The sequence below is a fragment of the Tuber melanosporum genome (genome assembly GCF_000151645.1).
Source record: "Tuber melanosporum whole genome shotgun sequence assembly, scaffold_68, strain Mel28".
NCBI lineage: Eukaryota > Fungi > Ascomycota > Pezizomycetes > Pezizales > Tuberaceae > Tuber > Tuber melanosporum.
In genome coordinates, this window is record NW_003299115.1 from 342,427 (window position 1) to 362,917 (window position 20,491).

General features: G+C 48.4%; 5 protein-coding genes; 3 read left to right on the plus strand and 2 right to left on the minus strand.

Moving 5' to 3' along the window:
• The first annotated feature begins 1,099 nt into the window (after nucleotides 1-1,099).
• Nucleotides 1,100-2,178, plus strand: GSTUM_00010239001 (uncharacterized protein). XM_002841153.2 has 6 exons: nucleotides 1,100-1,185; nucleotides 1,257-1,272; nucleotides 1,345-1,398; nucleotides 1,478-1,509; nucleotides 1,582-1,984; nucleotides 2,053-2,178. Exons 1-6 carry the CDS (start codon nucleotides 1,164-1,166, stop codon nucleotides 2,123-2,125), a joined length of 600 nt encoding a protein of 199 aa, XP_002841199.1. The 5' UTR covers nucleotides 1,100-1,163; the 3' UTR covers nucleotides 2,126-2,178.
• Nucleotides 2,179-2,251: 73 nt separating this feature from the next.
• Nucleotides 2,252-4,948, minus strand: GSTUM_00010240001 (uncharacterized protein; the record flags this gene model as incomplete). XM_002841154.2 has 2 exons in its annotated part: nucleotides 2,252-4,626; nucleotides 4,726-4,948. 2 exons carry the CDS (start codon nucleotides 4,946-4,948, stop codon nucleotides 2,753-2,755), a joined length of 2,097 nt encoding a protein of 698 aa, XP_002841200.1. The 3' UTR covers nucleotides 2,252-2,752.
• Nucleotides 4,949-9,598: 4,650 nt separating this feature from the next.
• Nucleotides 9,599-13,614, plus strand: GSTUM_00010242001 (uncharacterized protein). XM_002841155.2 has 16 exons: nucleotides 9,599-10,089; nucleotides 10,149-10,161; nucleotides 10,245-10,451; nucleotides 10,525-10,569; nucleotides 10,620-10,942; nucleotides 10,997-11,082; nucleotides 11,138-11,211; nucleotides 11,265-11,364; nucleotides 11,418-11,466; nucleotides 11,524-11,948; nucleotides 11,995-12,029; nucleotides 12,081-12,153; nucleotides 12,207-12,291; nucleotides 12,344-12,505; nucleotides 12,556-13,056; nucleotides 13,117-13,614. Exons 1-16 carry the CDS (start codon nucleotides 9,733-9,735, stop codon nucleotides 13,174-13,176), a joined length of 2,595 nt encoding a protein of 864 aa, XP_002841201.1. The 5' UTR covers nucleotides 9,599-9,732; the 3' UTR covers nucleotides 13,177-13,614.
• A 270-nt stretch (nucleotides 13,615-13,884) lies between these two features.
• Nucleotides 13,885-14,971, minus strand: GSTUM_00010243001 (uncharacterized protein; the record flags this gene model as incomplete). XM_002841156.2 has 3 exons in its annotated part: nucleotides 14,750-14,971; nucleotides 14,539-14,658; nucleotides 13,885-14,482 (listed from the first exon to the last, which is right to left on the minus strand). Exons 1-3 carry the CDS (start codon nucleotides 14,911-14,913, stop codon nucleotides 13,885-13,887), a joined length of 882 nt encoding a protein of 293 aa, XP_002841202.1. The 5' UTR covers nucleotides 14,914-14,971.
• Nucleotides 14,972-14,986: 15 nt separating this feature from the next.
• Nucleotides 14,987-16,653, plus strand: GSTUM_00010244001 (uncharacterized protein). XM_002841157.2 has 8 exons: nucleotides 14,987-15,282; nucleotides 15,370-15,604; nucleotides 15,647-15,780; nucleotides 15,836-15,923; nucleotides 15,994-16,097; nucleotides 16,190-16,265; nucleotides 16,332-16,367; nucleotides 16,447-16,653. The coding sequence occupies exons 1-8, from the start codon at nucleotides 15,266-15,268 to the stop codon at nucleotides 16,462-16,464; spliced, it is 708 nt and encodes a 235-aa protein (XP_002841203.1). The 5' UTR covers nucleotides 14,987-15,265; the 3' UTR covers nucleotides 16,465-16,653.
• Nucleotides 16,654-20,491: the final 3,838 nt, after the last annotated feature.

The window sequence follows — 20,491 nt, forward strand, 5'->3', positions numbered from 1 at the left end:
TCTCGACGCTGAGTCCGGGGTACTTTGAGGGTATGAGATTCCAGGCACCACAGGATGTGACCAAGTTTGACCCCTTCCCCCGTCTGTTTAATCTCTTTACCGATCGATAAGCAAGTAAGTTGCTAACCGGATGCGAGGGGAAAAAGATGTATATCCTTCCTCTGGGACTTCATTGTCTTACACTCCTGGACACCAACGCCATACAACTGGACGAAACCCATAAACCCGACCATCATCAAACTGTCTAAGCAGAAGGCCAGCACCATCGCCAACACCAGTACCAATACCAACACCAAAGCCACCCTTCCAGGCGAGAAACTTGCCACACTCTGGTGTAAGGTCCAAGTGCGCCACCTCGTGCGCCGTCTCGACGCCTTCTATGCTCCACACCCCCCCACCATCACCAGGCGGAACGGGCCCAGCGCGCCGCCGTATGAGTACTATGATGCGCCGCTGCACCCGGTTCCGCCGCCCGACAAGCGCCCGGGCTTCCGGACCGAGCGCGAGGTGATGCAGGTCATCAAGGACATGCGTGAGGCCGCGAAGAAGATCTCAGCCAAGGAGTTTTTCCAGTCGGACGTGCAGGTACTACTGAAGAAGACGGATCTGAGCTCGTTGGTTGAGAGGTACCTCTACATGCTGGATAAGGGAGAGTTCAAGTTTCTGGAGAAGGTGAGGGTGCAAGGGAACTCTTTTGGGTTTGTCTGAGAGGTCCCCTGTCGAGAGTGGAAATGGGATCCTGTAAAGTCTCGACCCATTTGTATTGTATGCAGCGCTTTGATTAAAGCTTTTTATTATGCCATTCTATTTTCTTAAAAAAAATAAAAATAAAAATAAAAAAAAGTTTGCGTCGAGTGAGAGATGTGATGCAAACACTGTTTTACGTAATCAGGTGAACTATGATAGTACGGTAGACCACTATTGACCAGTGCCACGCATTTAATTTATCTAATCAGATCCAATAAACCCGATAAGTGACGTCTTCCCCGCAAACCTCCCCAAGGTCCCGATTAGTTCTCGCACTCTATGAGTACTCGAGTAGAGTCTAGACTACAATACCAAGCTACCACTCCACCATCCAGATTTCCCGCTCCGGGCACATCATCACAGTTACCATCTCATTCACAAACTTTTAACCCATTAATTTTCCGAGAAACGACACAATGGTTCTACGCGGGAGAATAAGTAGGGTTCACCCAAACCTACCGTATACGCAAATAGAGATATCGTACTAATCCGAGACATAATAATAATAGATAATCCAGTACTCTTGTATTCATACCCCCTCTCCCACCCCAGAAGAAATTGCGATAATCTAACGCCCAAGCTGTGCACGTATCATAGCGTCTGCGATCTCCAAGAGAAATTCCGTACAGCGATATACGGATTCGACAAATGGTTTCTACCTATCACTTCCCACCCACCCACCCCCCTTCCTCCTCCAACCCAGTTGAAGCTGAGCTAAGTTACCAATTAGCGTCTTGACCGCCCAAAAACTACTAAAAGTCGGTCCGTTTACACAAACCCCCATACCAACACCTCCATCCTTTACTGTACTAACCCCCCCCCCCACTACCGTAGGCCAAATCCTCCAAATCCCAACGTACGCCACGACCCAACTGGCCTCGAAACTTGGCCCCCTGGTCCCGGAACTCCACCCGCTCCTAGTGAATGCAAAGGTCCTAGATAAGTCCCTCTTTAGCATGATGACGCCCGAGCTCCGCGCACGCCTCGACGAGGACGGCGACGATGGCGAGAAGAAGTCCGTCGCGCTAGTCGGGATAGAGAGCCATATATGCGTGCTGCAAACTTGTCTTGACTTATTGGCCGCGGGGCATGAGGTTTATGTCGTTGCTGATGGGGTGTCGAGTTGTAACCGGCAGGAGGTACCTGTTGCCTTGGAGAGGATGCGGCGCGAGGGCGCGGTGGTCACGACGAGTGAGAGTTGGATGTATGAGGTGATGGGTGATGCCAAAATTTCCGAGTGAGTATAATAGCTTATACAGTATGGATGTTCGTAAGGGGGAGGAATGTTGGCTGATGCGGTTGTAGGTTCCGCCAGATGGTGGGGTTGGTGAGGGAGTCGAAGGAGTCGACGACGCTGGCGCTTCAGTCACTTTTGTAGCAGTCGTAAATAGTTGTAGGCTGGGTTGGGAGTGGGTTCTCATTATTGGTCTACTGTGCTTTGCCCCAGCGACGTGCAAGTAAATAGCCTTCTGGATGTTCCCTTGGGAAGCATAGGCCCAGATTATGGAAAGTGGCTGTCTAATGCATTTAGTTTCCTGTTACCTTCTGCTCCTAGCCCCTCCTAGGCCCTCCTCCCACGAAAAACTACAGGCAAAACATCCAGCCTCACTCCTATTACTGCTCCTCCCCATCCCCAGAATGAATTTCATCGGGAAATATCAACAGAAACGATAGAAAAAAGGGGGTGGTTAAATATAACCCCCCTCCCTCCAGCCATCCGCGAAACCTTGCAAAGTACAGTACAGATGAATATGACAAGTGATTTTCCGTGAAGGCCTTCTAATAATGAATTCAAGGCACATTTAAAGAAAACCCGAAAGCCACCTGGAGCAAGAGCAGAAAAAAAAAAAGATCCAAGCAAAGATACTACAAATGCTAGAATTTGAAGGGAAAAAAAAAGCGCTCTACGCAAGGAACCTTCCTTTTTTTTGGGGGGAAGATAAAAAAAGATAAAAATGCTCCGGCCCATTCTGATAATTTAGGCTTGTCGCCATTCTATTGCTGCCTATTCGGCTGTGGTCTGAGCAGATGTTTTTGGAGTCATCCAATGGAAAGCCGAAGCACCTCCAACTACGTTTGTTGACTTCGCCTTGGACGGATGAATCGACCCTCCTTTAGGGAAAGAGTTTCCCGCCTCCGCCGAGCTAACCCTACGCTGGGGGCGGCTGACCGTCTTATCCCAATTTCCACCTGCTCCAGCGCTCAATGATGAATCGGTTTTAGAAAAACCCCCTCCTAGAGGACGGGGCATGGGGCCAACGGTGGAAGGAGCATTATCAAGCTCCACCGAACTATTTCCACCGGAGACATCATCTGTTTGATGAGTGGCTCTCGCCTCGGACAGAGAAGACGATTTCGATGTGCGTAAAACCTTCATTCCACGGGAAGACGCCCGAGATGTCTTGGCTGTTCCCGTACCGCTGTCGTCTCTTCCTTGAATGGTTACTTTTCTCCAGGAATCCCAAACCGGTCCTCCCTCCTTCGTGTTCCCAGTTGTCACCTCCATAGATTTGGCAGTACTAGAATTCCACAAGCTTCCCCCTTCCCCATCACTCCTAGTCCTGCGCTCAGCGTAATATGAGCCTTTCCCATCCTCCTCCTCATTTGAAGATGTCCCAACATCGTCAGCCAGATCAAGCCTGACCCCACATCCCCCCTTCCGATCTTCTTCCCTTTTCTTCTCTATGCCACTTCCAACCGAGTATATACTGTTTCTCCTAACACCGGTATACTTTCTTGGCGTATCATCAGGTTCTAAGGAAGATTCAGGGGAGGTCATTGTTGTTCTGCTTATAACGGAAGCCTTCCGCCCTCGCACAGGCTTCGGCGATGACACAGGAATATGAGATCTTTGCAGATCTATAGCCATCCCGGGTGCATCGGGTTCGTCGAACCGGCTACGTTTCATAAAAGTGGTACCCTGTTCCTGGCGGCCTTCCGTTTGTATCAAAGGGCCCAGGAGATCCCCCGAGAGCTGGTCACCAATGTGTGTCGTACAGACATCCGAGAAACATACTTGGGCCTCCGGGCGATGGAAAGGAACAAACATTTTCCGTCCATCATCTACTTGCAACAGCAGCTGACTCTGGGAAAATAGCACATCGCCCATGTGATCTGACATGAAGTCACTTCCCAGAAAAATTCCCACCTCATCTCCCTCTCCAGAATCCCCTTTTCGATTGGGCATTATGCTGAATCGAATGTTGAGTGGCGGGAGGCTGTGTTGCCCGCCTCCCCTTGTTGGCTGTTGAATGGTAGCATCAGGGAGATGCAAGGATAGGTTGATCTTGCATTCACCATTCGTGTCCTTATTGACCTGATCCTGTAACCCAAATTGAGTGATCAATGATATATCAATCAAAGATTTGACAGAGCCAGTGCAAACAACAGCGTATAAAGGCGGGGTGGGAGGGGACGTAAGGTCAGGCCAACAACGAATTATGGCTGGTGCTGGCCCAGAGGGTGGGGCAGGAGATCGGTGAGTCTCGCAATCAAGGAGTTCAAGGTTCTGAAGTGGAGGATTGAAAGGCACACCACCATTGATCTCACCCTCGAAGAAGGAGCTGTTATCCCCATAGGAACGCATTGAGCTTTGCCTTCCATCCGATTTATGGTCAGATTTATGGGAGGAAGATCTCTCAGTCATGGGGAAACCCCCTAAGCTACTACCACTATTCCGATGACCGAAATAGTCGTTCGAACTTTGAGGATCATGAATCCAGTGGTTCTGAATAGCACTGTCATCAAAACGTACACTATTTGCCCTAGACGCACCCCTCCTCGGCACGTCGACTTCATCCAGCTGCAGCCCTGCCAATAAGTTGTGCTGGTGTTCCTCGAAACTGCCGAAATCTTCTGGTGGCTCAGGGTTGTTCGTTTCTGCATGTCAAAGAACCGGGCGTTAGCTCGACAAAGATAAAAGACTTTGAGGGTTAGGAATAAAGAGGTCGGATAGGAAACCCAGAAATGTAGGCCTACGTTGTGCAAACGAGTTGGAGCTAAGCATTGGCGGAAAAGGAGATGGCGTGCTCCAGAGTGAACGTATCCTCGATTCATCCTGGCGCTGTTCCAGCCTATTGAGTCTCTCGGAGTGCTGGGTGAGACGTTCGGCGTGCTCGAACTGGGAGGCTTTCAACAACCTTATCTCGTCTTGTAGTTCTTGCAACCCCCACATGTGCTGAGGGTGATTGAACGTATCCATCCTCTAGGAGAACATGCACAGCCGTTTCAGAGGGCAACCTCACCCCCGAATGGCCCCCTTACTAGCAATATTCTTCCGCAGTCGGCGATGCAGTCTTGTGGTATATAGTGTAGGTGCTAGCAAGCTAGGGTCAAGCTGTTTGACGGAAGAGAAGAGGCGAGATTGTACAATAATCCCCGTAACACTCTTAGCGAATTTTAGAGTACTGTAATTATTTGAAGAACGGATTGTCTCCACAGTAGAGAGGGATGAGTTGGGTTTGGGATGCCTGAATGTAACCTTATGAATAGTGAAACGACCGGAAGAGTGTGTCAAGATAAAGTACGACAATGCTGACCAAAGCTAAAGGTATAGGGGCTGTAGAGGTACTGCGCTGAGGCGTTTGCAAGGGCCACGAGAAGATACGGCACTGGTGATGGATAGCTATGATATAAAGCGAAGGTGGGGAGACGCCGATAAGACGGAGGTTTGCAGATGGTGACCGCGGGAAACCGGGGCTCTGTTCCCTCTGGAGAAATTCCTCTTTCTTTCTTTCTTTCTTTTTTCCGCCCGGGTTTTGGGTATCGGAGACTGGTAAAGGATTTGTTACTTGCAATTTCTGCCGCAGGACAAGAAACGTAGGAGGAACAGCCGGTCGGGAGAATAAGAAGGATGCCCCGCCTTGCAAGAATCTTAATNNACGAAAGTCAATAACAAGTTGGATGGAGTCTTGCTGGGGAGAAGGAAGCTCGAAAATTCGTCTGAAGGGAGGGTTGGATGAAGGGCGCGAGTTGGAGCTCGCGCACCTCTCAAATTCTTCGGATTATCATTCACGTGTGGCTAGAGAGAAGAACGAGCTAACATAAGCAAACGGAAACAGCACAGCCACAGTTTCAACCTTCCTTCTTACCCCCCCCCGCCGGGCAGCCTAAGCAACTATCATACTGGTATTGTGAAAAGCGATCCCGCCACTCTGCTGCGTGCAGACCAAGCGTGAAATGCTAGGACTACTTCGCCACAAATCTGATCTTAGGATGAAATATGATACAAAATTGGCTTTGGGGAAGATGGTCTTATCCTCCTGCCTGCACGGGCCATGACAGAGGATCTGCAGAGTTACTTTACTCGAGTATGCTCTGAAACTCCTGCCAACCTAGTGGTGTAACCTATTATCATCTAATCGCGAGCATTACAGTACCGTATTGGTGTGAAGATCGATGGAAGCTTCTCTCACAAAACGCGTACTACACAATACCGTGGATTGAAGAACAGCGCCTTAACTTCTAGAGTGAGAATCGCGCACTAGGTAATGAGCGGCGAGGTAGCATTATTCGAGTGCAGGGGAAAGATCTAAAGTCTAAAATTACACCAGCCCAGTGATGCTCGATACAGCGTTTGAATTCTACTGTGGTACCGGTACTGTAACAATACCAGTCTGGGATAGGACGTCTGCTGTACTCGAGTACCGGGGGCCGCGGAGCAGATTTCATTCATTTGGAGTGAGACGCTTGAATGTGCACGCCTACATCACGGTACAACAGGCTAATGGTATAGCAACTGTGCTTGCTACAATAAGTTATTGGATAATAATGGCTTTCTTGACTAACCGCTCGCTCCAATGTCGACCAACCACAGCTAAGGCTAATATTAATGATACGGGCTTCCATCCTGTCTAGAATCCTTCCCGCAAGCACTAATTGGCCGTGAGGCGACCGCACATCAAGCTTGGTCGTAGGTGTATGAGTAGAAATTGCATTTTGGAGCATTCTCGTAGTGCGGGAATACGAGTCCCAAGTTCTCGGGGGCAAGTTCAGGAAAGTTTTCCTGAATGGTCCCCAAAACTAGGTCGTACAAAATCTGGTACCTGAGCAAGGTGTTAGCGGGAAACTATACTCGAGTATTGTGCTCGCAACCTTTCGGATGCGAAGGCAGTCCGGATTGTGATTCACCAACCCTTTTGGCCCGAAGTGAAGCCCTAGGGGTCCAGTCAGCTTTGATATTCCACCACAATTCACCCCGCAGTAGATCAACCGGGCACGGGATGAGCTATGCTCAGCCTCTCCCACCATTCTTCTGACAAGTCATGGATAGAAACCCTCACCGTCCCTGAGAAGCTCTCCAAATTTCTCATTCTTTGGGAGCTCCTTTGATCCTGGGAGCGGGCTTCCCTCTTCCCACCCCCCAACATACTGCACGAAAGCCCCCCAGATGTTTACGGTAGGGATACCGAGAGCCTTACCGACTTCCAGTGCTGCATCGGCATACTTTTTCGTATTGGTGGCTAGCCTCTGTATACCTACAATCCCTTTCGCAAGATCACTGTCTTGTGTGCGATATTCGCAGATTGGGGGAGGGGCAATGAGAACAATTTTCGGGCTGTGGACCACTAGCAGAGGATGATTTATGATTCTCTTCAAGTTTTCAGCGTACTGGTCAAGAGGGACATGTTGCGACCTATCGGGGAGTGTAGCATCATTTGCGCCAAAGAAAATGGTCTTATCATCAATGATCAGAAAACGTCTCGGGAATGCCCTTGGGTAAGATATTATATGATAACCAAAAAAGGGAGGAAACGCACAATGAGTCTTATCCTTGAAGTTGCGGTAGGCGGAGGTATGATCTTCGGGACAAGCTCCAATGCATGAAGAGTGTTGTATCCGCTACGTGATAGGGCATTCCGGGATTGAAGGCTAGGTTTTAGCAAAATCACCGGCATCCCACTTGTATGCGGTCCCGAACGAACCTGAATCCTCTGCCAACCACATCGATTTTTCTTCTATAAACTGGGAAAATCGATCAACCTGAGTGGGGGGAGCTCCGGGCGGTATCAGATCAGCACTTACTATCGGTAAGAGCAGCACCAAATCCGAATCCTCTGATCCGCACAACCCAGAATCAGCACCACGGAATCTGATATCATTCCTGAGCGCATTGAACCTACCTCTCCTGCTCGTATGATTGCTCAGTGATCGAGTCTCCGAAGAGAACGATCTTGTCGTAATCCACAAACGCCATACTAGGAAAAGCCGGTTGCGCCGTAGACGGTGTTTGTCTACACTGCCGGTACCCTCCCGGCCTCTTTTATAGTGTGATATGGCGCAAAAGGTAATAGGCCCCAGAAATTCCAAGCCCAAATTCCAAACCCTATTGGTGAGAGTATATATCTCACCAGAAACGAGGGCTCGAGTATCATAGCCACACACTGGGGAAGGGTGTAAAAAAGATTCCGCCCATCTGCCTATTTTGCCAAACAAAACTCCACTACTCGAGTGTCATACTTGTACTTGTAGGGCATTCGGGATGGATCCTTGCTCAGAACGGGATTAACCGGAGAGCCGGATTTTGCAGTAACCCCCCACGTTTAGGAATGTATGGTTACTTGTGTAGCGGTACTCGAGTATCATACCGTACATATATATATGGACAAGGGAGGTAGGTAGAGTGGGTGCTGCGCAGCCGGCATTGGTAAGGGCTGCTCGGAGGCACAGATATCGTATCGTACTCGCACAATGTTTCTATCCCGGCGGGCAGAAGGTGCTGGGCGATTGCGCTATCGGCGGCCGAAATGCATGCAGAACAAAATGCACTCCATTCTTGCGGTAACATTTAATTTACCCCACTTTTTTTTTTTTTTAGATCGCAAATTTGCCGGACTTTGACCAAAGATTTCTTGGTGTGGGCCCTGGCGGTGAGAGGCAGTATCATATGGTAGGAATAGTTATCAAGACATCTCGGAGGTGGACCCTCCCTCCTTCTCTTCCGCCTTCCCATTCCTCCCCCTCCTCCCTCCCTCCTTTATGGTATTACCGGTACTTGTATGATACCGTGCTACCGGTAGTCTACTCAGTCTCATCACATTTGTTCATCCGGGTCACCGGGTCTTGGCACGGGATGCTACTTACACTACTCGTACAATGTCGTGAATGTTGCTCCCCCAACTTTTTGGCGGCTCAACAAGCACCCACCAAAGTGCGGCGCCAAAATGTGCTACTGTACCAAAGAGGAAGGGGAGGCTTACGGGGTTATGATACAAGGCATGCTTTGTTATGATTTTACCATCAGAATAACCCTCAATATCGGTAGTTCGCCGTGGCTACCTTGACCCGATCCTCTTCTCATGCACCCAAAGCAAGTAAATTTATCAAAAATATGTGATCATAGATTGGTCTGCAGTGTCTTGCCAGTAATTACTCAAGAACTTGTTTCTCAAATGTCCAAGGCTTTTTGAAAGGTGGTGAGCCCGCTGTCAAAGTAATATGTGCCCCGGGTTTTCTATCTCATTGGGAACACAGTACCGGTACTGGTACGAGTACGAGTACAGTACGTACCAGCAACTTATGCCATAATGATTTTGGAAGAAAGCCGTTGTTGCGCTGTGCAACTGGTGAAGGGAACACGTTCTTGAACCTTCAAAATCTAACTATTCGTGACGTTTTGAAATCTTGTATAATTGACAGTCTACCGTAAATCTGGTCTGGGGGTTAGTAGTCATGAGACTGCCGTCCTCCGTTTCGAAAATCAAACACATCCTACAGCACTGCCTAGATTTGTGAGTGCGACTAAGGGATCCACCTCATGACGGCGTTGGCCTGCGTCCCACCCCCGGGGTGCCGCTGATCTGCCACAACTATCACGCGTGCCGAACCCTACTCCTTTCCTTCCTTTGATCCCCTCCTATCTCGCTCCTCTCGCCAAACCTTCCACCATCCTACCCGAGTTTCGTGGTTTGTTCGCAGTGGTTTCGCTCCCCTTACTGCCCCTGCTGTTATCTAGTGCGAGGCTTTTGCTACCCGTCTGCTTGGATCATGGCCGACGACATCGGAAGTATGCCTGGTCAACGCCGGGTCCCGGAGAGAGATTTGAAGGCCGGAAGGAGAAGTCGTCGAAGACTCTCTGCTTCCTCCAGAGATAAGGATACCGAGCAGGACGAACAGTCTGGCTTGCTTGGAGGATCATGCTCCGGGGATCAGAGGGACTACCAAACAGTCCCGGGGACCCCTCGACATAGACTTTCCCGACATCACTCCTCACATTCTCCTATGGCTAGTCGTCCTAGCAGAGTTCCGTCATTCTCACAATGTTTGAGCAGGGCCCTATCGAACTACGATCTCAGAGACAGGAACAATGAGTCACTTTTGGAGGATCGGGTTTGGTATGATCAGGTCGGTATCACACCGGTGGAAGCTCAAGTGAGGGGTGTTTACTAATACTTTGCCCATAGTTCACCTCTACTGGTAAGTCCCGGAAGCACCTGTCGGCGACTAAATTCGGCTCAGCCCATCATAATATTGTGCATGGAAATTTACGGTTGGCATAGATTGGATTAACGACTCGATCAAGGATGCCCACCGAGTGAGGGCTCTGAGGGCTCGCAAGGATTTCCGGGGCAGAGTCTACGCTTGGTTCGACGGTGCCCAAGGATGGGTTCTGGTTGCGATTATTGGCTTTGTGACGGCCTCCATAGCCTTTTTCATAGACGTTACGGAGAATGTCCTATTCGATTACAAGGAGGGGTATTGTACGAGTGAGTTAGCATGACCGTTCGGTCATTACTTTGGTTGTTTTACAAGTATGAGCTAAGACCTGGTGTTACACAGATGGGTGGTATTTTAGCAAAAAGAAGTGCTGTTTAAGTGATACCAGTCAGTATATCGTGCTGGGCGAGAAGAGGAATTCACTAACGATATGATAGCGAATGAATTCTGCCCTATGTGGCGCTCTTGGTCACAGGCAATTACGAAGTCTGAAGTGTCTACTGAGCGCATTGACTATATCGCATATGTTACGTTGACGGTGATCCTAGCTACCGCTTCATCGCTACTCACCATGACTACTCGCACGGTTTACCCTGGGACCCTGCGCATCCAGACCGTAGACGAAGACCTCTCGCAAATTCTAGGTGGAAGCTCCGGTGCTGAAGCGAAGGCTGCTGTTGCTTCACCGACTGTTTACTATTCTGCTGCTGGCAGCGGTGTGGCAGAAGTCAAAGTGATTTTGTCCGGATTCGTTCTCCACGTATGCTCCCTTTAGTGGCTTTGGCTACAGGTTTCTATATTAAATTTCATGAAGGGGTATCTCGGTTTAAAGACTCTTGTGGTTAAATCATTCGCCTTGATTTTGAGCGTTGCTTCTGGGCTGAGTTTGGGGAAGGAGGGGTGGGCTCAATCTCACTCAATGGTCTGCTGGAACAGGTGTACTGATATATTGCAGGCCATATGTTCACATCGCCGCTTGCGTAGGAAATATTGCTTGTCGTCTATTCTCCAAGTATAACCGCAACGACGGTACTTCGCACCGATCCATAAAGCAGTACCTGTAGATTTACTTACTTCAAAAGCCAAGCGTAGGGAGGTTCTGAGTGCTAGCGCGGCGAGCGGGGTTGCGGTTGCATTCGGTGCCCCGATTGGTGGGGTCTTATTTAGTCTCGAGGAAGTCAGGTAAGTTTTGTACGTGATACAGGATGACTATTAAACCATCTAATGCTCTAAAGCTACTTCTTTCCTTCGAAGACCCTGTTCAGGACTTTTTTCTGTTGCATTGTGAGTGAATTCCTGTTACCTGTAATTACGGAATCGTTACTTATATCGTACTCTCAGGTGGCTGCTTTGTCGTTGAAATTCCTGAATCCTTATGGGACAAACAAGATTGTACTTTTTGAGGTTCGGTATACCTCTGATTGGCACATATTTGAGCTCTTTGTATTCGTGTTTTTGGGGATGTGTGGTGGCGTTTATGGTGCCTTTTTCATCAAGGCTAGTAAATTCTGGGCAACTACATTCCGGCGAAACGGGTTTATCAAGACCCACCCGGTTCTGGAGCTCAGTCTTGTTGCCCTTGCAACTGGCTTGGTATCCTACTGGAACCGATTCGTCAAATTGGCCGTTAGTGAACTCCTCTTCGAGCTTGCGAGCCCGTGTTCTGGAAACCCATCCGATCACTCAGGACTCTGCCCGAAGCCCGATGAGATACCGAGTACTATATTGTACCTTTTGGTTGCTTTGGCCATTAAAAGTGTTCTCACGTATGTTCCCTTCTCCGATATTGAGTCTAGGTACTAACCCAACTAGCGTTGTTACATTCGGAACCAAAGTCCCCGCAGGAGGTAGATCTATACGTTTGCGTTATTCATGCACAACAGCTAATTGGTTTGCAGTTTATGTACCTACCATGGTTATTGGTGGCATTATGGGACACGTTGTTGGCCTCGCTGTGGAATATGCGGTTTAGTAAGTTGGCTATGTCTATTGCGGTTCCGGAGTAGGATTAATGTTGGATGCAGTAAATTCCCGCACTCCCCTATGTTCGCTTCATGCCCAGTCGGTGGAGCCTCGTCAGCCTGTGTAACTCCAGGCGTATACGCTCTTGTAAGTTGCTTAATCTGTGCTGCTATTGGTTCTTAGGAATGACAAAATGCAGGTTTGCGCAGGTGCGGTTATGTGTGGGGTCACTAGGCTATCAGTAACACTTGCTATCATTTTATTCGAAATGACCGGCAGTCTTGATCATGTCTTGCCGTTCTCATTAGCAGTGCTTGTATCAAAGTGGACTGCGGACGCTATCGAACCCCTAAGCATTTATGTTTGTTCCCGTCTGTCCTATCAGAGATATGCTCCGCTAACAATTGTCAGGATCTTCTTACTGCTCTGAATTCCTATCCATATCTCGATACAAAAATGCGGCCTGTGTTTTCTTCTCAGCTTAGTGACATTACGCCGAGGCCAAGACCAGAACGAGTGATAGACATCACGGATTCGGTTTATGTTCCTGCTGACGAGCTTCGCGAAAAGTTACAGATGCTACAGGCCGTCGGAGAACTCGATGGTGGACTTCCGATTGTTAGAAATGACATTCTTGTTGGCCTTATTCCCGCTCCAGACCTAGAGTTTGCTCTTGATAATCTACAGTCCTCTGAGCAAGACGAGCTGTGTTGCATGGAGCCTAAGGGCGAGTGGTGGGATGGAGGATCTGATGACGACTCAATGAGGGACCCAACATATTTTTCGCAATACATCGACCCTGCACCCGTTGCATTGGAAAGACACTCGCCTATGGAGTTGGTTTATGAGTGTTTCGCCAAGTTGGGGTTGAGATACATGTGTGTATTGCGGGATGGGCAGTTTGCTGGAGTGGTACATATCCCGAAAGCCTCCGTGATATCTTCATCAGATATATTACTAACATCCGTTCAGGTTCACAAAAAGACGTTCGTAAAGTACCTGATGGAGGTCACCGAAGGCAAGGTTGAGTAAACAGTCGGCCCTCCCCCAACTTTTCTTCCTTCGGCACCTGTTGTATACCGAAACCCCACTTGCTATTCTTAGTCCGATAGTGCTAGCTATATTATTACTGTGTGTGTGCGCGTTTGTGCGTGCGTGCGTGCGCATTCGATTATCACCTCGTTTCTCCTATTCTACTCTTGTGCATCCATTGTCGAAAACATTGGTTCTTCTTCCTTAGGTTATTTTTCTTATATACCCTTCCCATGCTCGGTATCTGTGCTTTTTTATGATAATTGGGCTTACATTTTTGTTTTTTATTCCATCCGCCAGAAATTCCGTTATTTCATTTTTCATTTTTCACTTTTCTGGTTTTAGTCATACATATTCACGAGTGGTCGTATAGTTCTAGAGAGGGATGGAGGGATGTGCATGGTAGATAATTGGCGCGGTGAAATCATTGTAGCTTGTCTTAGAAGAGGATGTAGAGAGTGGGCCTGTATTAGGCTGAGATGGTAGCATGTCGAGTGATGGACTATGATGGGAGTACCTAGCTGATTGGGTCATGGATCTGAGGGCCTAGATACGGTAGGTATGTCGGAAGCGATAACGCTTTGGCCCCCACCGAGAGTTAGTCACAAACAATCACTCGACAAGTCATTACTATGCGTCCAAAAGTCACAATATCAGTGGGAGGAACAACCTAGTGCCGTGGTGAGCACCTGCAATCTAAGGGCCCAGTCAAGCCCGCTCATTATCCGCCTTGCTCTCTAATAGATTATCCCTCCGCACCCTGGCAGCCGCATCCTCCTCCAACCGCCTCTGCACGGTAGCGGCTATCTCCCCAACTTTGACCAGCGCGATCTTGGCGCACCGGAGCAAATTCAATCCATTGATGGCCAATCCGCCAGCCTTCGCAATCTGACATAGCTCACCAAATTTGTTGAGCGTGATTGTCATGTCTCCCTGCCTCAGCTGCTCTTCCTGCAATGTGGCGTCGACCAAGCACACCTCGCCGTCGAGATAGAATGAGAAAGTGACGCAGATGGGAACGTGTAGGATAGACAGGGGCACGGGGATCCGCTCGGTCATTGTGTGGATGGTGACCTTCTCACCCTCAACCGAGACGTCCGGGCGGCGGAAGTGCTGGAGCGCGGCCACCACGGCTATGCACGAGGCGTCGACGAGGGCACCGTCGTGGGAGAGGAAGTGCACATCTGCGCGGATTTGCCAGCACTTCTGTCCGGCGACGATGCAGAGGGATTCGGTGTCTAGTGCGTTTGAGCGACGGATGGCCTTTTCGATGAGACGGGAAAGGAGGACTTCTTGTTCGGTTTGACTGTGTTTGGGATTGGTGGGTTAGTGGAGGTTGAAGGAAGGGGGGAGTTTTATTACCGGCCGGGCTCGAAAGCTGGGGAGGCCATAGGACCTAGCTCTGTCGTTATTGTGAAGATTCCATCGAACGGACGGTCGGTGAAGGGCTTTACTACTTCCGCGGATACACGGGCGAGGACACTGGGATAGCATCGGTGTTAGCGGTTCATTGTTCGTTCAATTGAGCTTTGGAATTCAGGTAGGGGGGTAGTATTCAGGGTGGTGGGCATACCGGGTCTTTCCCAATTGCACATCTGCGAGTCCATAATCATCTCCGAAGTTAAGCTCCAACTCTCTAAAGGAGTCCAAGTCCCGGCCGTCAATTCGGAGCTTTTGGTTTAGCGCGTCGAGAATGAAGCTCTTTTCGTTAATTGTCGGATCTATCTCCCTCGGCATTTCGTCGTACTTTGAGCAGCAGAGGTGGTGGGATTAATTGTTGGGGGATATGTTTACTTGTTCTTAGTTGGTGGGGGGAAGATAGTCTAAGCATCATACGAGCCCGGTGTGACTCGGGGGTGGGTTGTTTATCCGCGACCTTTCCAAACGTGGCTGAAAAGGGAATCGGGTGTGGCGGGGAAACTGGTTTGAGGACTCCCAAAGCCACAAATTCTAGCGTCAGTTCTAACTCCCAAGAAACTTCTCTCGGTGCAACCCTTCTCATCTTAACAACCCCCTCCCTTCCGTCTAACCTTACAGGCTACTTTTTTCTCCTTTTTTCCCCAAGCACCAAAACGACAAATTTTCCACGATGACTACAGCCCATAGGTGCGATTCCTTTATTGTTTTGTCCGGGAGTGGAGGAATGAAGGAGTAGGGGGAATGGGGAACATTTATTAATGTTTGTTATCGTAGACCAACCTTCGATCCTGCCCGCGGAAAAGAAGCTCCCAAGGGGCCGGCATACCACCAGCGCCTCCTACCAGCGCATACAAAGCTAAAGGTCCGGCAACCTGGTCAGGGCGGTGACGCAGACAGTGAAGTCCGAGATCTTCGCGCAGAGCTCCTGAAAGCAGAGGCAGTGCATTTCGCCAAGAAGGGAAAGGGGATTTCTCCGCTGGAAGCAAACGGAGCTGGGTCTCCTGGGGAGGTAGAGGGCAGTGGGCAGAAGAGAGCTATTGAGGATTCTAAGGACGGTGATGATGCCGGAGGTGAACAGGGGAAAGAGAGCCTGGAAGCGAAGAGACGAAGAATCCTAGAGGAGACGAGAGGCATTGATGCGGATTCGGATGGGGAGAGTGATAGCGAGAGCAGTGAAGAGGACAGGTTCGTTTCCGCCACCCGTCTCTTACGGGATTGTGCTGAGTATGTGGAATTCCAGCGATGATGACGATGAGGACGAAACTGCTGAATTGCTACGGGAATTGGAGAAGATCAAGAAGGAGAGGGCTGAGCAGCGTGAGCGCGAGGTATACTACTACTACAATGATTTTAGCCAATACTCTCTTACGGAAGTTTTCAACTAATATTTTACCACAGGAACGTGAACGAGCTGCTGAAGAGCAAGAAAAGAAAGAATACGATATTGCTCGTGGAAATCCACTTCTCAACCCTTCGGCTACAGACTTCAAGCTAAAGCGAAGGTTTGTTGGACCTGAGTTTCCTTTCTCTTTCCCTCTTTTTTTAATTAACATTTTTCTCATTTCGCGGGTGCTAAATATAAATTAATTAATAGGTGGGATGACGATGTCATCTTCAAAAACCAAGCTCGCGGCACAGACGACAAGAATAAGAGGAAGGAATTCGTTAATGTATGCTCCAATACATTGAGAAATGTGTTTCCCTCTACTCTATACTAATACCGACTGCACATATAGGACCTTTTGCGGTCGGACTTCCATAAGCGGTTCATGGTATGCATTTTATACATCTGTGCCCCCATTACCCCGATAGCTGCTGTTGGGGGTCACTAGCTAACTGTACGTCCTGCAGAATAAATACGTACGATAGATGGGGGCAGTGAACTTGCTGTGCTGGTGTCCTCTTATTGCGTTTCTGTTTTCTTCTAGCCTCATAATATCCTCTCGACCGGCCAAAGGCAAATGTCTTTGTTTTCTTGGTGGTACAGATTTGTGGCTTCCGCTCTCACCAAATTTGTAGTTTATAGCCCTGAGAATAATCTACTTTTTGCCCTTTCTACTACGGGATCATACAAGTGGCGCAGGTATCATATTATTATGATGTGTAAAGAGCCCGTAGTTTTCGATCGTCGGGTGTTGGGTGTTGGGGTTGAGATGGGCAAGGAGAGCCAAAGCTTCATACTCACGACCCTCTAGCATACTCGGGTATCATATAAATTTAGTACTCTGAGTATGATATCATACGAAGTATCATAGACTACTGTGCCGGTAACTTAACCAAACTGCCACAGCCCTATTCGATACCGGTATGGTAGTAGATAGTACAAGTGGTGGATCATAATTATTTGAGCCATGAGAAAACCCCAATCAAAGCGATCACCCTGAATAGCTTCGTAGCCTTTCAAATATCATCACGAAGAACACAAACACTGGTGGCTATTCTGATCTCATCGATCCGGCATCTCGGCAATTGGCCTATCGCGACCTGCCTAAGCCCCAGTCGTGTTTGCAATCCTTGGCAGAATAGTGCAACCAAACTTTGTCTTGTCTGCTTGAGCCTGCATCGGGTCCCGCAATCGCTAATATTCCCCCCCCCCCCGCCTCCTCCTGCTTCGGATCAGTAGCGGCACCAACTCCAGCAATAGCCGCAATAACCACCACGTCGTATCATACCTGTTGTTCATCTTTGCTTCATTTGGCCCGCGTGATCACAGAATCGCACTTCCGGGCAGAAAGCGCCCCCGCACACAAGATCAAAGGATGAGCGATTCTTCCCAGGGTGTTAGGGCTGGGCTTCAAGGTACCTCCCCCTCTTGGGGGCGGATTATGTTCGCTGAGCGCATGTGTGACTGATTCTGTTCCGGGGGGGGATCGCGAAAGGCCGGGTGAACTCTAACCTCGACATTCTTCTGAAACGTTTCGAGAGTATCATTCAGTTAGCTTCTGTATTACCTTCCGCTCTCCTTCCTCCTCAGCCACTACACTGGGTTCCCCCTCGACCAGCTACTCGTATCTAACCGATTAATCCAGGTCGATGGCAAAGACCGTACCGTTACTGCCGCAGAAGCGTACCAGATTGAGTGCCACGCTTCTTCGATGGCATCCCCCCTCTTCCCTCCTTCCCTCCTTCCCTACCTTTTGCTGCTAGGACTAACAAGCAACGCACAGATCCGTGCAGCAGAGGACCTGCTGGCACTGACCCGCTCGCTGAAAGAAGCCTGGATGTTCGGACAATTAGGCAGTGAACTGGGAGTCGTCGACAAAGCTATAGATCAGAACGCGAGGGAAGTCGGGGAAGCACTACAGAGGTTGGCGACAAAGGGGGTCGGGGGATTGGATCAGTAAATTTGATTTATCTTTCCAGCTTGAAATTTCGCTCTTTCCTTGCTCTGGGTCCTTTGGGAAGTACGGCATCTGGCCTCTGGCGTATGGCATGGTGGTCTTGCTTTCATGGAAATACTAGAGAGGTGCTCGGACCATGGCTTTCTTTTTCTTTTCTTCTTTTTCACCCTTTTCCTTCTCTCTGCCGTCGTAGTAGTACTGAGATGCCATATTATCGTAGTTACACCTTTCAATAATACAGTACCTTCTAGATCTCCTAACTCAGTATTACAACCTTGAGTTGAATCACTGATCCATGCGCTTCCCGGGAAATACCTGTGGGGGTGGTGTCTGAGGTCTATCGTACTGCATCTCTAACCGGCCCGGGTAACAAATTCTCTGCCTAGGTGTGTATATTCAGCTAGGCGGTAAACCGGTTGCACACTCAGCGAGATTCTTTCCTTTGAAGGTAGCTTTCTCATAGTGATTAGCAGTTTATTAGTAAGGAATCTCGCTAAGGGTGCAACCGCTTTAGTTACCCCGAAATTTCGCATGGCTCAACTATTAATAAAAGAACCGTGTGCTAAGAAGTTGATTTAAGGTGAGTCAGACTAAGGTGGATGATGATCCCCTCTTGTGCATCATTATTTTCAGAGTTCTTGGCACTAATTGAAAAAAAAAACATTTACATTGTCTTCAAGCTCTTCCTCACAATTCATCAACATATTTTCTGTCACTCTACCAGCCTCCCTCAAGGCCATCCCACCTGCAACCAAGGTACCCCTCCCCTCTTGTTGACACTTTGTTAATCCTTGAACTAGGAATTCTGTCTCTATCCCCTTGATAGAGATCTTACTATCAGTACTTCTATCGATTGGAAGTGCCAATTCTACCACCTGAAATGATCGCTAAATAATATCTACCTTCTCCTAGGAGAACCTCACATACGCCTCTCCCACAGCCCATGTTGCTGTAATATGTCGTCATCCTACTATACTGCCAGTAAATTTTCCTCTTCCTATCAAGATATCTTCTTCTTCCTTATCTATGATATTGAGTATGGTATTTATTCTTCCTATTATGAAACTATCCCATAAGCTGTCGAGACATTCAGTCCAGTTTAAAGTTTAGAACCCTAACTGCATTGGGTTAAGTGCGGTGGTAGTTCTCAACTTTACGGTAACAACACCAATTAAGAACTATTTACTCTCGTGTCCAGCAATCAAAGCTACGATGCTACTAAAAAGAAAAGCCTTTGCAGAAGTATCAGGAAATGCAAAGTCAATCCACATATATTCCCGGACCTAATACTAGTAGTCCACCCAAACGGCGGTGATACCTGTCAAAGTCTTATTCTGAAGAAGCAGTCTCCCTACCTGTTACGCCTAAACCGGGGAGCTTGGCTGGGAGACTTGGTAGTAGTCTCAGTAGTGGGCTCGGAGGAGAGGTATCGGATGGGAAAACCATAGATGTAAGAAAAATGGTCGGGGCAGGGACTCTGACAGGTGTGCCTCAGTTTAAAACGTTCCGCTCGCCCTATCCCGAACATTCAGCGAAGGTAGGGGAGTTCTATCTTCTAATAAGAAAAGATTATGCTGTGAATTCTAAAATGTAGGCGCATGTATAGTTCAATCTGCCCGAAGGATGTGGAAATGATACGTTCTCCTTGTTTTCGTTGTTTTTTCACCACCGAGATATTTGAAGAACTCGCAGTAAATACAAATCTATACACTTCTTTAAAACAAGAAATGGTAGCGAATGGGAGAGGTATATGGAAAGAGACTCGGAAGTCTATTTCCAACCAGCTGGGAATAGGAATTAGACAACGGAGCTAGAGGGAGACAACTGCAGCAGAATTGAAAGTATGGTTTGGTCTAATCGTTAAGATAGGACTTCACTGGGAACCAGCTCTCCTTTTGTACTGGAATAAATGGGCACTAGCAAGCTGGCACCAGGTTTCCAAAAAGCCAATCTGAGTCCGAGTCTGAGTCCAATAGTCAAATCGGCCAAATAGACCGCAGTTTCCCTCCTACCGAATGCCTAAAAACTGTATGTCACTTACCCCATTCCAGCAAATCAAACGATATTTTTATATTGCAGATCCAAGAATAGAGCTTTCGGCCATGCTCTGGTACTACAAGTTAGAGCCTTTAGCTAGTCAACTGCAAGAGCACTTTTGGCAGTTTTATGTGCCAAGTACCAAGGTAGCGATATATGAGATGATAATCTGATTTTGTGGTCGGAGTGCAAATACTGTTAAAATGAAAAACAAGCCAATCAAGCAAGGCTACAAGGTATTCGCACTGTGCTCTCGTGGCTATACCTATGGCTTTTTGTGGTACTCACTAGTGCATGGTACTGCAAATCTTGTTAAATTGGATCATTTAATACCTACTGCTTCTGCAGTATACCAACTGGTCAAGCGACTGCCAGCAGAGCACTGCCGGAATCTTGTTCTTAACAACTACTTTACCAGTATCCCACTGTTTGAAGAGTTGCGCAAAATAGGTATAGGAGTTGCTGGAACGACATAGGTAGATGCTTGTGGCTTCCTACCTTGTCTGAAAATTGAAAAG